This window comes from Equus caballus, chromosome 11 (assembly GCF_041296265.1).
Source record: "Equus caballus isolate H_3958 breed thoroughbred chromosome 11, TB-T2T, whole genome shotgun sequence".
Lineage (NCBI taxonomy): Eukaryota > Metazoa > Chordata > Mammalia > Perissodactyla > Equidae > Equus > Equus caballus.
The window spans coordinates 54,219,598-54,238,402 of record NC_091694.1 but is presented as its reverse complement, the minus strand read 5'-3'; the positions used below and the strand labels follow the sequence as shown (position 1 = coordinate 54,238,402).

The window sequence follows — 18,805 nt, the reverse complement described above, 5'->3', positions numbered from 1 at the left end:
ACTTATTTTCATATATTTTAGAAATATTTCGGAGACTGTTATGTGCTGGGTACCATGGGTGGCGGAGACCACTCAGTGGAATTTGTTATCTTCTTCTTCCCTAGAAACAGAGTTACAGCTGGGTGTGTGGCATTTCCCAGCTTGCAGTTAGGTGCAGCAACATGATTCCCTCACCAGTGGAAAATGGGAGGAAGTGACAGGTGCCACTTCTGGGCTGAGGCCCTCGAGACAGGAGGTAAGTCTTCTCTACATTCTCTCTTTTCCGCTCACAGGGAATGTGGCAGTGACCCAGCTCAACCACAGACATGAAGACCAGGCCCTAGAGAGTGGTGGAACCACAGGATGGAATAACCTTGCCACTAACCTGGAGCACTCATTTTGGACTAGTACTTTGGAGATGGACTTCTTTGTCCTTTAAGCCACATTACTGATGGAGTTTTCGTTACCATAGCTTAGCCATTCTCCTTTACTAAAAAACTGTGGGATCCTTAAAGATATGTAAGACAAGGGTCTTGCCTTCAAAACTGTAGGGGTGATAAATCTGCATTATGGGACTCAGGATCCTCCCAACAAATGCATATTTAACTTAAGGGGATGGAAGTTTACCAATATCATAGTAACTATCATACTATTGTACAATAGTTTAAAGAAAAACACCTGTCAAATTTTGCTTTGCATATGTACTCATGATATATTCTATATTCCTATATGTGTTAGACATTTATAATTTAATAGATCAGGTTGCATATAGTTTAAGGGATTTAAAAGACTTCCAAGAATATTTTGACTATATGAGATTTTTGCCCTATGTGTTGATATGAGAACCTAACCCCTATGTTAGAAGCAATGCCATACAAGCCAGATGGTTTTGGTGGTTCCACAACCTTGGTACAAGTAAATCACTTTAGGAGTCGAGAAAGGGAAGAGCGTTTCTGGATGGAGTGGGTGGCATTTAACCTAGGCAGCATTTAGATTCTGAGAGGTGACTGCGAGGCCAGCCCAAGCCATGGGAATGGTATTGGTTGGAACAAACTAGAGAAGGTGAAAATGGTAAAGTGGGCCAGGGAAATAGAGTTGTCCAGCTGGGCTATGACAAAGGGTCACAGCGATTTTCTTCTTACAGGCTACTCTCTTGAGGCTCCCCCTCCCCTTAATAACCAGTACCTTTTAAATTGCATCTATAGCTCCTCAGCTCAGGCAGCTGCTAAATCCAGTTCCTGCCCATTCTGTATTGGGAAGAAAATGCATTCCCCTTCCCCCCCACTTCCATGGAGGGAAGATAACTTTGACAATCTTGAAGAAACACTACCATCCCCTCTCTCCATCCTCTTGTACCCACTCTCTATTTCTTATAAGAGGAAGACAAGTGACACATCAGACAACCCAGATCAGGAGAGCTGGAGAGCCATTGGTCAAGGGTGAGTCACTACATTGAGGGGCCATCTCTTGTGCACTGCCTGTGCTCCAGTGTGGGTGGGGCATCTTCCTGGATTGTCCAGAGGAGGGCTGAGTGAGAAGGACCCCCAAACTTCCAACATCAAAGGAGCTTTGTCTAGTTCACTAAGGTGAGCACTATTAGCATTGGTCCCTAGGAACCAGTTCTCCAGTCTCAGTGCCTGTGTTCCATGCCCACTGGTTACATGCCCCCAGGGTCCAGAAGATGATCTCCCACCCTGCTGACTCTGCTGGAACCCTTGTTTCTTGTTGTTGGATCTCCTTGATTTGGAGCATCCCTGCACCCTACAAGCAAAGACCATGCCTCTGACCTCAGTCACTCTACCTACCAAGACCACGGCGGAGTTGCACACATGAGCTACACCCAACTCTGGGCCTTGCTCCTTTCTGTATTCTCAGTCTAGGTGTCTGCATGTGCTCTCTCGTATGGGCTGGACATCTGGACACTGATCATGGCCTACCTATTTCAACTCTGCATAAAATTTATTTCTTTGGGTTGGACTCTACATCTTAAACTCTCATCTCATCTCATTTTATCTTCTGGCTTCAAAATATTCACCTCTGGCTTTCTATTTTGACTAATTCTTCTATATGACCCTTGCCAAGCTGCTCAGAATCTACCAGAATGCGAAAGGCTTAATTCAACTTTATTCCTGAACTCTTCTGTCCTTTCTATCCCATCACTTACTAGACGAGGTGAGACTTTACTATAATATCTTTGACTCTGTGCACTCCAGTGTATCTGCCATAAACTCAAAGCCCTTAGTTATCTTTTAACAGCTTCAAAGATTGCCCATTACCTTCTTAACATTCCTTTTCCTTCTGAAAGCTACTTCATCCCTAGCTTCTTGGTTGACTCTTTCACACAGAAAAACATCTGTTTCTTCCACTTAACCCAGCTACTACAACCTCCCTGTGCTCTCAACAGGCTACAGAGATAGAGTCCTTTAAGCTTGAAGGCACAGAATGTCCCCCTCCCATGGCCATGAGTCAAGTCCAGATGAAGCCGTCATTACTGACTGTGTTTCCTGCTGCTCCAAGTTAGTCACTCCTCTTCACTGAAGCTTGATTTACACTGAATTAGCCTTTATATTTTTGCTTTTTCCTTGGGCTCCACTATCTTAGAACCTGCTCTATCGTCTGATTTTTGAAGAGAGAGAAGTCTTTTCTCTTTGGACAATTTAGAAACAGTACCTTTGCTAGTTTACTGTATATAATTCACAAAATGTCCACAACAATTTGGGAAAAGTCACAGAGCACTAAATTGCACTTCACCGTAACTCAACAGATGCTATTACTGTGATCTTTCCAGTAATAACCCACATCCATAAGCTAGTAAATACCAGTATTTTCCAGAAGGTACTTGAGGGAGCACTCAATGGCAAGAAAAAATCCATCCAGCAACATGTCATCAATGTAGCTAACATAAGTCTTCCAGATATTGGAGGTTGGGTCTGCTGAAAAAAGACCCAGGTTTTCCTACAAAATAAAGAAGAATAGATGTAAACTATGTTTAATAATATGGAAGGACTGTCTAATCATCACTAATGGGAATGAAAACAACACATGGAGAAAAAAGCATTCTAATGAAGAATTTGCTATTACACTGGTACCAAACCCATTCTGTCTAATGGGTGTAACCACTGCTTGAAAGGAACACAAAGTTAATCCATGAAGGGAATGTGGTGTCTCATCCTGTCCCTGAGAAAAGAGGATGGGGTCAGGCCACCATCTCAGGAGGGATGCTGATGGATGCAGTATGTGCTTCATAAATGCTGACTGATGTACTATGGAGAAAGCTACATGAGGGCAGAAATTAAGGTAGGTAGAGGAAGGCATGCTAAGGGTAGAGGGCATTATACTTTAAGGCTTACAAGAAATTTGGGATTCAAACAAGTAAAGCATTTCCTGGATGATCCTTAGAAATGAGCTGGAGTGTTTTGCTGTTGGCATTTACCATTAACTGAAAACCTTTATCATACTGAGTGACTTAGAAAATGTAAACACAAACAAATCCACATGTGCTCTTTCCCTCCCCTTCCCTTTTACATGCTGCAGTCCCTGGCCTGGTGGTATGGCAAGTATAGACATCCCATTTACTCTTCATCATTTTCATTATTAAGCCTTATTACAGCAACTTTCCATTATCTTACATCTTCAAAGAAAGCAGTAACTACTTGGCAGAAGTAAATTTTCTAGGTAACTCACACCCCTTCAGGAAACACTGCTGTGTTGTAAATTCCCCTGGATTTAAAAAATTTCATGATCCCACCTTGAAGTGAGAAAACTCTAAAATTTCTAAAATGTGTTACCTACACTTTTCCTTCCTAAGTAGGTTTAAGATTTAATGAAAGTCCTTAATCATGCAAATCATGACACAGTGACAATACCGTGTTGCCCCCAGTTTTATTAAGAAGTGTATATCTGTTTGTTTCTATATTTAAAAACTTTTAGTTTTTATGACTGCTTTGTATAGCTGTTCTATCTCTTCCCTATTGTCATCCTATCAATACAGCCATATGTACTTTTCACCTTTCTACCTCAAATCTACTACAATCGAAGGAGCAAACATGTTGGAATTTTCTGTAAACTAAGAAGAAATAGCTCGAGTTTCTGATCCTAGCCAAGACAGAGGAATGAGATTGGACTTGCCCTTCTCCTACAAACAACTATAGAACTGGATACAATGCAAGAAACAATTGTTTGGGGCAACTGGATGACAGACAGTACAGGCACATGATCCCTGAGAGAATGGAAATACTCAAGGCGAGCTTCACAACCTACTGTCTTCCTACCTAGAGGCACTTTCCAAGCCATGGTACAGGAAAATGGACCTCCGTTAGAGCATGCTTCCTGCTGAGCAGAAAAGACAGAAAGTGGGGTTTGAAGCTGCTGAGGTTGCTGAGTCCTCTTGAGTCTTTGACTGAGTATTAAGCTGTATATATTTAGGGCAAGCCTCTGCAAAGCCTGGCAGGGAACAGTTACTGGGGGCTCAAAGCTGAATGGAGATTGTGTCGTCATATAGTGCTGGAAGATGCGAGTGTTCTATCAGAAATATGAAAAGACTTTGCAGTTAACCCAGGCCTTCAGAAGACCCCAGAAATGCCATGCTTTAGGATGAGAGCTGCTCTGTTCTGGAGTAAGAGCTCTTTAGACCCTCCCTAACAAAGCTTAAGATTGAGCTTCAGCAGGATCAAGCTGAACTACCAGTAAGTTAATTGCCTGCCAAAACAGAAACAAACTCTTTAAGTGAAATAACACTCAGATTCTAAAATGGCATCTAACATGATTAGAACATAATGAAAAAAATTACTAGACATGCAAAGAAGCAGGAGAATGTGACATTTAACCAAGAGAGAAAATAATCACTAAGAACAGACTCAGAAAATAGCTGCCATACCAATCTTGGAATGCCTATTCCTTAGACTTATTTTATATGAGAGAAAAATACAACTTTGTCACGTTGAAAAAAAAAAAAGACTCAGGAAATAAAATAGATGTTGGCATTAGCAGACAAGAAGGTCACAATTTGATTAAAAACTCCCAAAATTTGGTTAAAAAACAGAATCAAGATGTTCACAAATTCTAAGAAAGATGAATATAAAGGAAACCTATTTAGGGATATTATAATCAAAAGGAAAAAAATACAAAGATTAAAAAAGAATCTATTAAAAGTGCCTGAGAGAAACAATACATTACATATAGAGGAACAAAGAAAGAAATTACGGGTGGCTTCTCATCAGAAACATTGGAGGGTAGAAGACAACAAAATGACTTCTGAAAGAAAAATAAAACTGTCTACACAGAATTCTATATCCAATGAAACTACTCTTCAAAAACAAAGGTAAAATAAGGACATTTTCAGATAAACAAAAACTGAGAGTCTCTGTCATTAGTAGACCTGAACTGAAGAAATACTAAAAGGAATTCTTCAGGCTGAAGAGAAATGACCACAGATGGTAACTCAGTTCTACAGAGAGGAAAAACAAGTCTGGAAATGGTGAGGATGTGGGTAGATATAAAGCACCATAAAAATCTTTTTCTTGAGTTTTTAAAGCAAAAAATTATAACACCCTATTGTGGGCATTATTTTATACACACAAACACACTCCAATAGTACAAAATATGGGGCAGGGAGGGTTGAATTGAACCATACTGTTACTAGATTTCATGGGAAAACTCTAAGAAGATTATGGTTAGTTCAAGAGACATACTGAAACCTAGAACAACACTGCAAATGTAATGCAACAAGGTAAGCTGAAATACTCATTAAAAATTAAAATAAAATGCTAAAAACATATAATAAATAACAAGAAGGTGGGAGAGGAAGAGAGGTGGAACAAAAAAGAGATGAAGCAAATAGAAAACAAATAGCAAAATGGTAGAGCTAAATCCAACCATACCAATAATTACATTAAATGTTATAGTCTAAACACTCCAACTAACAGGCAGAGTTTTTAGACTTAGAAAAGTAAGTTTCTACTATATGCTGTCTGTAAGAGAAGAAATTTGGATCCAAAGAAACAAATAGGTTGAATGTAAAATGATGGAAAAAGATGGACAATGCAAAAAGTAGGAAGAGTGAATCTGGAAGGAAAGGCTATAGTAGTACTATCAGAAGAAAATAGCCTTCAAGGCAAGGGAGTATTATTAGATATAAAAAAGAATTTCATAATGATAAAATGGTCAATTCATCAGGAAGTTATAATAATTATACATATGTTGGTACCTACTAGCAGAACTTCAAATCCTTGATGAAAAATATGACAGAACTAAAAGATTAAATGGACAAATGCAAAATCATAGGTGGAGATTTTAACACTCTAACTTCAGTAATTGGTAGAACAAATAGACAAAAACTCAGAAAGCATATAGAAGATCTCAGCAATACTATTAACACGTTGAACTCATTGATATTTACAGGACACTATACCCAACAATGGAAGAATAAACATATTGTCAAGTGTACAAGAAACATTCAATAAGATGGATAATATTCAGGGTCATAGAATAAGCCTCAGTGAATCCCAAATGATTGAACTCTTACACAGTATTTTGTCTGACCACATGGAATTAAATTAGATATCAATTTCATTAAGGTATGCAGAGAAACCCCAAATATGTGTAAATTAAATACACTTTCTAAACAAGGATTGAGTTAAAGAAGAAATCATAAGAGAAAAATTTAAAACTGAATGATAATGAAAATGAGGCAGATAAAATTTGTGGAATACAACTAAAGCACTGCTAAAAGGAAAATTTGTATAAATGCTTGTATTAGAAAGGAAGAAAGGCTTAAAATCAATACCCTAAGTTTCTATCTTTATGAGATAGAAAAAAAAGATGAGCAAATTAACCCCAAATTAGCTACAAAGAAATAATCAAGTCAGAACAGAAATTAATGAACTAGAAAACAGATAAAGAAAATTAACAAAGTCAAAAGTACAACATTTTATTGTGCTTCAAACAATAGATAACCCAGAGATAACAGTTGTGATCCATTATTGACTTTGTGCATGAGCTCTACCTGTCATAACTGCCCTATGGCTACTTTCATAGGTTTGGAGCTAGTGGCCATTTACAGCTCTTTTCTATTGTTCCGTCTTTGATGATGAACATGAGGTTGCCCTCATCACAATGCAGGGCAGAGCCTTACAGCATGAAGTGCAGCACTCTGCATTTGTTCTTCTCTTTAACAAATGTGGTTGGGGATACCATGGTAATCTCTCATCTCTTCAGGCTCTGTAGAGCTAGGTTATGAAGAGGATGCTGGAGGCCCACACGAAGTTGTATGGGAAATCTGGGGTGGTTAATGCAATAGATAATTTAGCATTCTGTCCTTTGATATCCCCTTCTATCCCCTTGAGGTTTGATGTGGGACTTAAGTCATGTGATGACTAAGTGGTGTCACCATTAAGCCAGTATTAATTTTGACACATTGAGACCCGAATGTGACTTTGCAACTCCTGCATCTATTAGCTTTAGTTCTTTTGCTATCGGTATAAACCTCTATCCCTGACTGCAGAAGATACAGCATTTATTGATTGTTCTAATTTCCAAATCACTTCTTGCACCTAAACACACCTCCTGATGCTTTCCCCACACTCATGGCATGTGCGTCTGAGAGGTTAGTTATTACCTGAACAAGGGCATGAATCTTAAGGCCAGATTCTTTGATGAGGTTGTAATACTTTTCCACTCGATCACGCTGATCATCCATAGAAAGAAGGCATTCCTTTTTCCCATCTTTTCTCTTAAATATTGGAGACACCCATGTTTTCATGATGCTTTGGATCTCTTCCACATTGTCTTTAGTTTTTTGAATTCTTTGTTCAAGATCATGAATACTATTGGTGATTTGAATGACATAATCCCAAATGCCTGCTCCCCAAAAGAAACAACTAATTAAAATAGCTTACAGCGGCATAGCTAAAGCTCTAGTTGCTATGAAGGAGGCATTCAACACTCATGGGTTTTATAAGACTTTTCTGCATAGGTTACTTTGTTATCATCAGAGCCTTCTTCTTCCCAGTTGTATCAAAAAGCCCACTCTTACCCTAACCCTGATTACGGAGAAAAGGAAACAAAGAGGTGATGCTTACTTAGCAAGAACATGAAAATTGGTACAGTTGTTGAGCCATACCAGTACAACTCGATGACTTTATTTGGGTTAACAAATCTTGTTTTTTCAAGCACTTTTGCTGTGTTAAATGTTGAAAATGTCATTCCCTCTTGTATATGGAATAAAGTTTTAACCTGTTTAGTATGGCATTCCAAGACTTCCATAAGTTGACAGTGATCTTCTTTTCAAACTTTAACTCTTTTGAGAATCCTAATGCAAATTAATCTCTCTTCCTGGCAATCCATCACACTTTATTTTTAACTCTGTGATGGCGTTTTATCATAGCCATTGTATTGTACAATTTAGGCTGAACATATGTCTGTTGTCCCTACTTAATGTGAGCTCTTTGAGGGTAGGGGCCAAGACACACAAACCTCATATCTTATATTCTCCCCACAGTTCCTCATATGGTACCCTGCACAAGTTAATCAAACAATGAAAGTGTGTTGAATTGAATTAGAGGATGCAAGAGAAGTAAATGCATAGTTCCCTCACTAAGATGTTTACCATCTACTTAAGAAAATTAAGTAACAGGGATAATATAGTAAAAATCCTCATTCCTGGAGTGTCCGATATATGCTGGAGACTGTGGGAGAGCTCATGCAACCTCTCAGCCTTAACAAGTGCCTGGCAGCAAAGTTTTCTAAACATACCGATCATATCCAAAGAGAAGGGAGAAAAGGAATACCAACCCTCCTTGCCTTCTCTACTTTAGACACATATCTGAGGAGAGGATAGACTTGTGCTTCAATTCCAAATCAGATTACCAGGAAATCATTTGAGGTTCTACCAACGTTATTAGAATCTCGACTCCCAATCTTTTTCCCTGACTCCAGGTGGTGCCTGTTACCTTCTGTCTTCCAGTTCAGAGTCTCCTCTGCGGCTCTCAGGCAGAGATCAATATTGCGCAGCTCTTCCTCCACTAACGGAAATTCCACCTCTAGCAGAGTTTTCATAACCTTGTTGTACCAATTTGCCATCAACTCCAAATTAGCCACAAGCTGCCGATAGAATTCCCTGGAGGAGAACATAGCTGCTGCTGTCTCAGGAATGTGCTTCATCTGCCTGGGTTCAAGATAACTCATTTCTTTCAGCACTGAAATCAGCTGGAGAAGAAAATCAACACAAGTGGCTATAATTCAGTGGCAGTGAATAGCAACAACATCAGTGAAGGAGTGGAAAACCCCAAGGGACTCAATGGGCTTCCAGGTCCCTTCTTAACTTCTGTTCCCACTCCTTCCTTAAATCTAGTTTCAGAGAAGGGAAATTGAGTATTAGGCAGAAGGAAGATGACTCATAAAGCAGCAAGGTTTACTGAATCTGATAATCACAAACAAAGAGTAGAAGAGGAAAAGCTGAGACAGGAGACAACCAAGATCACAGAGGAGAGCCCTGCCTTGAAGCTTCTGGGCATGTGGCTGATGAAATGATAGGTCACGCTGACCAATTCAGTTCCCATCGAGGGGTGGTGGTATGAAACAGGAGGATCCCATTGGCCTGGGCCACCCACATGCTTGAGAAGCCTTGAATTTAGGCTTCCAATATTCTCTCCAAATGAGGTCATACATATAGTCATAGACACTGGCAGGATTGAGAGGACATGTCCATTGTACAACTTTAATTGTTAAATACAATCATTTGGAAATCTCACAATTTCTGTAACCCTGTACTGGCATGGCTTTGTGCCTTAATATACTAGGACGTCAGCATACAGAAGCCACGCAGGCCTCTGAACTTTTGTGGGGCACTGCATTTAGCGGCAGCTGCAGAAGTGAGAAGCCAAGAAGATGTGGTCCGATGAAAAAACAGAGAGGCCTCCAGCAGGGTTTCTAGGCGCCCTCTTCTTCATCCCTTGCTTATTTATCATGTCTATCTCTGAACCTATGAGGACTGATGTGTTTGGTGTAGGTGACAAAACAGATACCAAGCCATAGATTCTCCACCTCCACCCCCTGCCTCCACTCCCCACTCCCCACCTCCATATCAAGACTCCTGGGCTCCTATTTCTCTTTCCAGTAGCTCTGGGCAAGTTCTTCACTGTTGCCCTGCCCACCCTACTCAGGGTTAGGACAAATGCTAACTGTTTGGCGGGGAAATGACCTCAGCCTCCTAGTTCACTGTGAAAGAAGCTCAAGATAGATATTAAAAATTTAAAAGTAAAAAATGAAAACAAAAAATTAAGAGAAATTGTGAGGCTAGTTATATAATATTGAGGTAGAGGAGGCCATTCCAAACACAACCACCAAATAAAGGTAAAATTTATTTGTACAAAATATCATACACATAATAAAATGGCACACTTCAACCAGCAAAAATATTTGCAGCACACTTCTTAATATTTGACAAATATTTCCCAAATGTTCTAGCAAATTCACAGGCAAAGAGGGCACTTTGCACTCGAAAGTTGGCAAAGGATATGAACAAGTAATTCATAGAAGAAGAAATATAAACAACCAATGAACATGTGAAAAAGTTCTACTTTACCAGTAGTCAAATAAATGCAAATTAAAACAACATTGACATATTTTTTTTTTTTAGTTCAATAGGCTGGAAGTGATTGGAAGAAATGAATGACATCTTGCTGGCAAGAGAATGACTGAGTTCCATTTTATGAAGAATAAATTGATAAAATACATGAAAATCCTCAAAATGTGAATACCCTTTAGTCAGGTAATCCCATTCCTAGGCATTTTCCCCCCAAAATAATCAAGAATGGATATAATAATAACTAAAGATGTTTATTGTAGCATTATTTATACCATATTTTTTCCAAATGTAAGATGCCATCAATGATAAGATTCTCTATTATTTTATATCCAACTAAGGAAGAAAGAGAAAATGTGATTTATTAAACGATAAACATATGCTATTTTCAGAGATGTTAAGATGTAAATAAAAGGTGTGTCCTAGACTCAATTAAACACAGATTGACAAAACTAGAAAATAATTTAAATGCCCAACAGTAGGGCACTTGAAATAGTTTAAATAAACAATTTACATAAATTTATATATTTTTTCATTTTTTATTTTTTTCCCTATATAATTCTCATCTTGGCCCCAAAGGGACAAATCTCTGATCATGTCCCTCTAGAATACTATGTGTGTGACTGTTCACTCTTAATAGCACAGCTATTGCCACATTACTTGAAGTTGGAAGTCAAGGGATGTTCATAGCTCTTCTCTGACCTGTGTTTGCAGTCGTCTCCCTCGACTCACATTGTAAACCAGGTATTTACTTACCCCTCACCCCTTTTCTTTTCTTCACTCACTCCTTTCTTCTCTATCGTTTCTCTTCCTACAAACACCTATACAGCACACTATGTGCTACACATTGGGACAGAGAGAGTCCTTGCCCTTGGAGTATTTGGAGGAGGAGTAGTCCATCCTCAACACTGTCTTACACCAAGGACTTAATTGTCACAATTTTAACACCTACACTGCGGCTTCGTTGGTAAACCAGATACTCACCTTTTTGGGCATTTAATATTCAATATCGCTCACAGTGAATGCTGATGAAATTACTCCAAGGAGATAAATGAGTTAAACAACAGACCCATGTATAATCAAACTGAAGAAATGGATCTTCCAGTTCCCTTTGTTGACTTTATTCCAGTCGGAATTGATGTTCTACTTAAACTGCAATTTTCTCAAAAGACATCAGTATGCTATCAGCTTCATTTCCAGCAATCTCCACACTGCATTCCTGGAGAACAGGAATGCCATCAAGACAGAAATGGTGACTCCTTTTAGCTCAGCAGAGCCAATATTTTTTCTAGCTGAATAATGGGCTTCCTGATATGGGCTAACTTTTGGTTATCATTTTCTCCAGCATTAAGCTTTCCATGGCTGCCACAATCCACATTTGTCTTGCACCCTTCTGATCATCTAGAGCAGGGTTTCTCAAACTTGACACTATTGACATTTTCAGACTAAAAACTCTTTCTTGGGGGGCGCTGTCCTGTGCATTGTAGGAAGTTTAGCAGCATCCCTGCTATATACCCACTCTATGCTATTGGCACCCACTCCACGTTTGACAACCAAAAATGTCTCCTGGGGGACAAAATTGCTTTGGTTGAGAATCTCTAATCTAGAGTCTTATTTCCAAAGCTACTCCTTTGAGATTTATCATGTGCTATCTAATAAAGATAGATTTTTGCTTGTTAAGGTTCTTGCTCCCAACTAGCTTTGGGTTCCTTGAGGGCAGGAGCCAGGTCTTACACTTGGTTGGCCCTCCAGTGTCTAGTCAATGGCCTTCAGGTGTGGCTCCCATTCAAAGTAGGACTAAGAGAGTCCGTTTGGTACTAAATGGTTGGTAACATTGTTATTCTATCTGTCCAAAGATGGGTAGCGATACCTGTTACCTGTTGAAATACCTTCTGGAATTTCACATAGTACTTTGTGATGAGTTAATCTTAAGTGTAATTGCTATTCTAACTTTGTATGTGAAGTCAAGTTCATAATAAAGCTGTTATCATAAGAAAGTTCAAAAAGTATTTTGCAATATTTTCTTTTGTGCAAAATCAAAGCAAATATACATACCCAACTCTGGAGGAAAACATGAACATTGGACAACTTAAGAAAACAGTATACCACAGGATTCATCCCAAAAGGGAAATCTAGGTTGCAAATTTTTTTGAGCAGCATTTGCATATTCTTATAAAAAGTCTTTTTGCCTTTGAAATCATCAGAGTTAAACATAATCCTTCAGGAACTCAAAAGCAAGTTACTCCCGTCCTACTTACCTGTGGGTTAAAGTTGACGGTGATCTGCTTCGTCTCTGGGTCACGTTTCAGAAGTGGCCGGGAAAGATTGTACTGTGACTTCTCTGATATTGTCTGGCACCAGTTCTCATAGAGTCTTGTCTCATATCTGCGAGGATCAGAGACAACAGCCACCTCATAAGCACCCTCCCAGCTCCCCAAAGCCTGGCAACGATGAACTGAAGATATATATAACATATCTATCTACCTATAAATAATGACATATATAACATATATCCTACAGAATATATACATATATATATTATATGTTTGTGTATGTGTATATAAAATGAACTGAAGTTGATATTAATAAAATATCTGAATACATTCTTAAGTCAAAGTCATTGACTCAGCCAGGCATGGCAGCTCCTGCAGATAACCACTCATTTCTAAAGGTGGTGTAGCTTAAATCAGAGAATAGAAAGAGAGATTCTATGCAACCTTTTTGAGGAATAAGGGAAGTTGTGATTAGTCTCAGTGAACACCAGAAGAAGTTATTGGATAAGATTTGCTCTCACACTAATCTTGACGTAGCTCACAGACACTCGTCATTCAGTCATTACACACTGACTGAGCATCTATCATGTGTTGGGCTTGGGAGATAAAACAAAGAATGGATACCCCATGGTAAAAGCAGCTAATGGTGGGGCCCCAGGTGAACAGAGAATGCAGCGAGTAGAATCCTAGAGAGATGCACAGAGCACTAGGTAGCTAATGGGAGGCGGGGTGGTGATAAGGAGAATGCCAGGGACGCTTTCATGGAAGAGGGGCTGAAGTGACGCTTGACCAAGTCTCAGAAGATGAGCAGAGGTTGGACAGTGAACGGAGAAGGAGTGTTCCTAGCAGAAGCAAGAGCCTGGACAGAGGGTGGAGGTGAGAAACAGCAGACCGTGTGCGGGAATGGCTAGCGGACAGTGTCGAGCTGGAGAGGGAGGAAAGGCCACCTCAGGGAGAACTTTTCACATCCCATTAAGGGGTGAACGGGAGGCTCTGAAAGGCTGCCCAGCCACAAGGCTGGTGACTTTATGGGATTTAGTGACAGTGTGGGCACCGAGGGGCACAAATCTGGAGCAGGGAGCCCTGTTAGGAAGCTGCTGTAGCAGTTCAGGCCTGAGAGGTGGTGGTCTCTGGTGCAGATGGGGGAGGTGGGGACAGAGAGGAGGGGACTGGTTGAAGCTATCTGGGAAGTAGAAAGGAGAGAACTTGGGTCACCTGGCTGGTGGAGGTGCCACCAATTGATTTGTCTACACAGCGCTCAGCATAATCATCACTATAAGCATAATCACAATGTCTGCAGCCTACTGTCCTGAATCAGGAGAAAGAGCAAACGGCAGAGGGAGGAGGCAAGACAACGGGCTGTCTAGACCCCGCACCCCCAAAAGGCTTACTGAAGCTTTGAAGCAGGAGCAACTATGAACCCATGCAAGCTTTCATTCTTATGCTTTCTCTGTGAAAGGATACAGGAAGTATTTTTAAAACTTGCTGTGTTTTGTGCAGCACGAACTGTTGCTTTCTGCTTAGTGAGCAGCTGCTGCAATTTGCTGTGACACTGATCTCGGAGTGCCACAAGGAGCGCCCGACATCTAGCTCTGCTGACTTCATATTCCCAGCAAAACTACACTGGAAAACTGTCTGTTTCTAGAATAGAGCTCTTTTCCCCAGAGACCCTGTGTTTGCACCCCAGAAGCACTGTACTCACAGATGTCGTGGCTATAACATAAAATACAGAGTGACATTTCATAGCCACTGAGGAATCTGCACAAACTCGGAACTGCAAAAAGCATCCTGGGGCTATGCCACCTGCAGAACAATACTGTCCCAGAAGCTGCTTACTTTTCCAGCAACGAGAGCGTATCTTCATATTTTTGTATCATTCGCCTTCCTTCGGCAGACTCCATGCAACTACCATATAAAAGAGAGAAGAAATGACATTGAATTAGGAGAAGTCAAAACAATGATCTGAGGAACAAACTGCAGGATACAAAGAAGAAGCGATTGAATAGCTTCCTGGGCTAGTTTCCAAATGCCCCTAAATGAGCCTTTCTTCTTCTTCTGAACATTCTCTGCGGGCCGCTAGAGGGCAGCTGCACTTCCTGAAATGCAGGCAGCCCCTCAGGTGACAGGGACGGCAGAATCTTTCCCCCTATAGCTACACCAACCCCCTTATCCTAGCTGAGCCCATCATGCACAGGTGAATGAAGTCCTTCAAGCACCTGAATAAAAGGGAAATCGAGACATGAAAGAAAAAGTCTAGGTGTTGTAGTTTTCTGTATTTAAGAAAAAAACTGTCAATGTTTTATATATATAACATTATATACGCATGTACATATGTATATAACAATGATTTATGTATGTATACAACAATGTTTATATATATATATACATATATATATATACCACGCACACACATGTATATAAACACTGTTGCATACATGAAACATATATCTTTATATTTCCCCTTCTCTGACATCCGTCTAGGACGTGTGATGAGAAACTCTGCTACTCATTATTTACTGACCCGTTTACACGAGGTTCCCTCTCATCTCTGACACCCCCAAACATGTGCACATACGATGCACATACATGTACATAGACGCACACATGCATATGCACACCTGTGCTCACATACACAGACACACTCGGAGCCTTCCACCGGAATGCTGAGGACCGCAGAGGAATGTGAGCAGAGTCTGGCTCAGGCACGCTTACCCACACCCGCTCCCTGGGTTCTGACACTCCTTTGCATCACTAAACGAGAGTCCAGCCTCTGGGAAAATTGGGGAAGTATTTGTAATTTTCAGGAGCTTTCACACTAACTGTGTTGGAGGGTCTGTTTTTATTTATTCTGCTAGCAAAATGAGGCGGCTTATAGTAAAGATTCTTTAAAACCCATTTGCTCTTTAAACCAACACGGGTGTTTTTTCACAAGATCCCCTGAGCTTTCACTGTAAGCCCTCATGCCTGCAGAGAAAGCACTGGATTTTCTGGCATTTTTTCCAGTTGCTTAGTTCCCTTTTGTGGTGAATGAGCAGATGCGTCTGCGAGGCAGCAAGGAGAAGTGGAAAGGGCTTCAGACCAGGTGGGTGGCTCACGCCCAGCCCTCCCCTCACAAGCTATGGGATTTCCACACGCCTCATAACCCCAGATCTCAGTTTTGTATCTGGAAAAGAACGAGGCTAGAGGAGAGAGCAACTTCTCACACTGGGGCCTGTGGCAGTCGCCTAGAAGGTTTGAGAAGTCATAGGAACAAGCGCCGTGAAACTCCCTGTAGATTCTACTTCACTTCCTGGTGCAGAATCTAAGACATTTTTAATCCAACACATATATATTATAGAGTACAGTACAAACATGAATTCATTTTTAAGACAAATGGGAATTTTCATGGGAGTATAGTGGTGGTGTGGCATTCAGATCCCCTCTGGGTACCTGGCACTCTGACCACCCCCAACCCCATCCCCAACCTCCCCCCACCAGACCAGGAGTGCTGAATCACGGCTGCCTTCCTCCTTGGGAACAGCCTCAGCCAAAGAGAGCTGCCTTGTCCAAGGTCACATGCACCCCTGGAAAGCCCACATCCAATGGCCAGCTGATGTCAGGGCACAAAGGCAGAGCAACCCTGAAGAACCATTGGATGGGCTGGATGCGCTGAGGCCTCCATCGGAACTATACCACAGCTCAGTCTCCTGCCCAATCCCATCCCCCCATTCTCTCACAGGTGCTCTTCCCAAGAGCACCCCTATAAATCCTGCACACATATCTCAGGGGCTTCCTGTAGGGAACCGGACCTAGGACAGCTACTGCAGTCCACATTTCTAGAAGCAGCCCTGCCACCCCTCCCCTCCTGTTCACATATCTTCTCCCTCCTGCCTTGGGAGCATATTTGAGACGACGAGGGCTCAGCTGTACTCCTGGCTAAGCTGGGGGCTGCCCAGAAAGAGCTCTGGGCTAGGAGCCCTGAGACGCAGACGCTTATTCCAGTTCTTTCCTTGGCTCTCTCTGGGACTTCAGACATGTCATCTCATTTCTATTTGCCTCAGTTTCTTCATCTGCAAAACAAAGAGCTCCCTCAGGCAGAGCAGAGGCTATGAACGGACCACCCACTGGGTGAACCTGAACTACAGGCATGTTTGTCTGGTCCGTGCAGAGTTTGAGAAAAAGTGGAACGCTTGCTAATTTTAAAGGTGAGTGTTTCATGCACAAATCCAGATTTTCAGCTTCTCTCCAACAGTCAGGAGACTGCTCACCGTGAGCCTGCTTTTCTGCTTGGCAACACTGAATGGAGTGGTGGTGGCCCCCTTCAGACCCCATCCTGGCTGTCTCGCATCATCTCCCCGGCCTCTGAAAGCCTTGTCTTGCCACCTGGGCCAGAGGGTCTCTAAAGCCCTTCCTTGCGCCAAACAACCTTTGATGCCAATGTCCAGACCCCAATTCCTTTGTTTCTGTTGTGTTTGCCCCAGCAGGTGCTTTCAATAAGATTGAGTCTTCAGAAAGAGTGGTTGGGGAAGACTGCCCTTCCCCAGGCAGCATCCGGAACAGGACATCACAAACAGCTCTTCTCTCACTTGTAGCAGCCTAGATGCTCTCGACAGCTTGGCTTCCAGCCTCAGCTGTACAGTAGGACAATGGTTTCCAAATCTGGTCACCACCAGAATCGCAGGGGGAGCTTGCTGAGGAAGCAGATTCCCAGGCCCCACCCAGCCCTGAGAGTGGGGTTCAGTAGGTGAGGGGTGGGGCCTGGGAATCTGCATTTTAACAAGGACCCAGGGTATAATAATTCACAAGGTGCTTACACCATGCTTTAGGAAACACCAGGCTCCACTGTTTCCCAGCAGCCTCGTAAAGAGACACTGTCAGGAGGTGTGTGGAAGACCTCCAAAGAGCGTGAAAATCCTGACTCACTTTCCTCCGGAAGTGAATCTCATGTAGCAAAAGGAGTCAGCCTGTTGTCCATTAAGCCTCATTTAGCACCAAATATATCAGTCTCATTACTGCTTGGCCAATAGGGATGAGGTTGCTATGGACTGAATGTTTGTGACCCATACGAACGTAAAATTCATGTGTTAAATCGTAACCCCAAATGGATGGTACTAGGAGGTGAGGTCTTTGGCAGGTGATTAGGTGATGAGGGTGGAGCGCTCATCAATGGATTAGTGCCTTATAAGAAGAGGCTCCACAGAGCTCCCTCACCCCTCTGCCATGTGAGGACACAGAGAAGACGGCCGTCTATGAACCAGGAAGTGCGCTCTCACCAGACACCAAATCTGTCGGCACCTTCTTCTTGGACTTCCCAGCCTCCAGGACCGTGAGAAATGAATTTCTGATGTTTCTAAGCCACCCAGTCTATGGTACTCTGTTATAGCAGTCCAAATGGGCTAAGACGTTGGTCAATTGCCAGAAACGGAAAGAAATGAAGATGATTTTCATGCCTCAGGTAAGCCAGTTGTATTTCTACAAGATTCAAAATCCAGAGCCAGAGCAGAAACCTAAAGGAACATGCCTTTTAGGAATAAGATACTCACGGATGTGTCATGCGTCTGAAGTTGTCGAAGGGACCCTGGATGCGCTGCCTCAGCTCCTGCGCCCAGCGGAGACCCCCGGCCACAGCTGGCATGTTCTTGTGCACCGAGGAGAAGCCTGGGGACACACACAGCCAGAATGAAGGGAGACTCTGGCCTCCCAGCCCCGCTCTGCTCAGGAACACCTCCCGCCACCTGTCCCACTTTTGCCTCATCTATTTCCACACGCTAAAGTCACCCTGTGCTCACAGAGAGATGGGCGTTCCTGGAGGTCACCGTGTTCTGCTCAGGAGTAAGGAAGAGTGGCCTCAGGGAGAACAGCAAACAGGGTCAGAGGACAGGGGTTCCCAGCCCAGCCCTCCCACTCACTGGCTTTCTGACTTCACATCGGTGACTTTCTACCTGGCTCCACGTCTGCATTACCTGAGGCTCTTTAAAAACTACTGATGCCT

General features: G+C 42.0%; 1 protein-coding gene across 10 annotated transcripts in view; it reads right to left on the bottom strand.

Annotated features, from left to right (window-relative positions):
- DNAH9 (dynein axonemal heavy chain 9) overlaps positions 1 to 18,805 on the bottom strand; it is a 319,325-nt gene that overhangs the window by 266,823 nt on the left and 33,697 nt on the right. For all 10 annotated transcript variants that reach the window (XR_011423085.1, XR_011423083.1, XR_011423082.1 and 7 more), the window contains exons 10-15: positions 18,357 to 18,471; positions 14,671 to 14,739; positions 12,820 to 12,946; positions 8,928 to 9,183; positions 7,595 to 7,836; positions 2,799 to 2,934 (exon numbers count right to left, since the gene is read on the bottom strand). Coding sequence is in view for 6 of the 10 variants with exons in the window: in XM_070226565.1 (XP_070082666.1) it covers positions 2,799 to 2,934; positions 7,595 to 7,836; positions 8,928 to 9,183; positions 12,820 to 12,946; positions 14,671 to 14,739; positions 18,357 to 18,471 (945 nt within the window). In the remaining 4 variants the exon portion in view is untranslated. The remainder of the gene's footprint in view (positions 1 to 2,798; positions 2,935 to 7,594; positions 7,837 to 8,927; positions 9,184 to 12,819; positions 12,947 to 14,670; positions 14,740 to 18,356; positions 18,472 to 18,805) is intronic.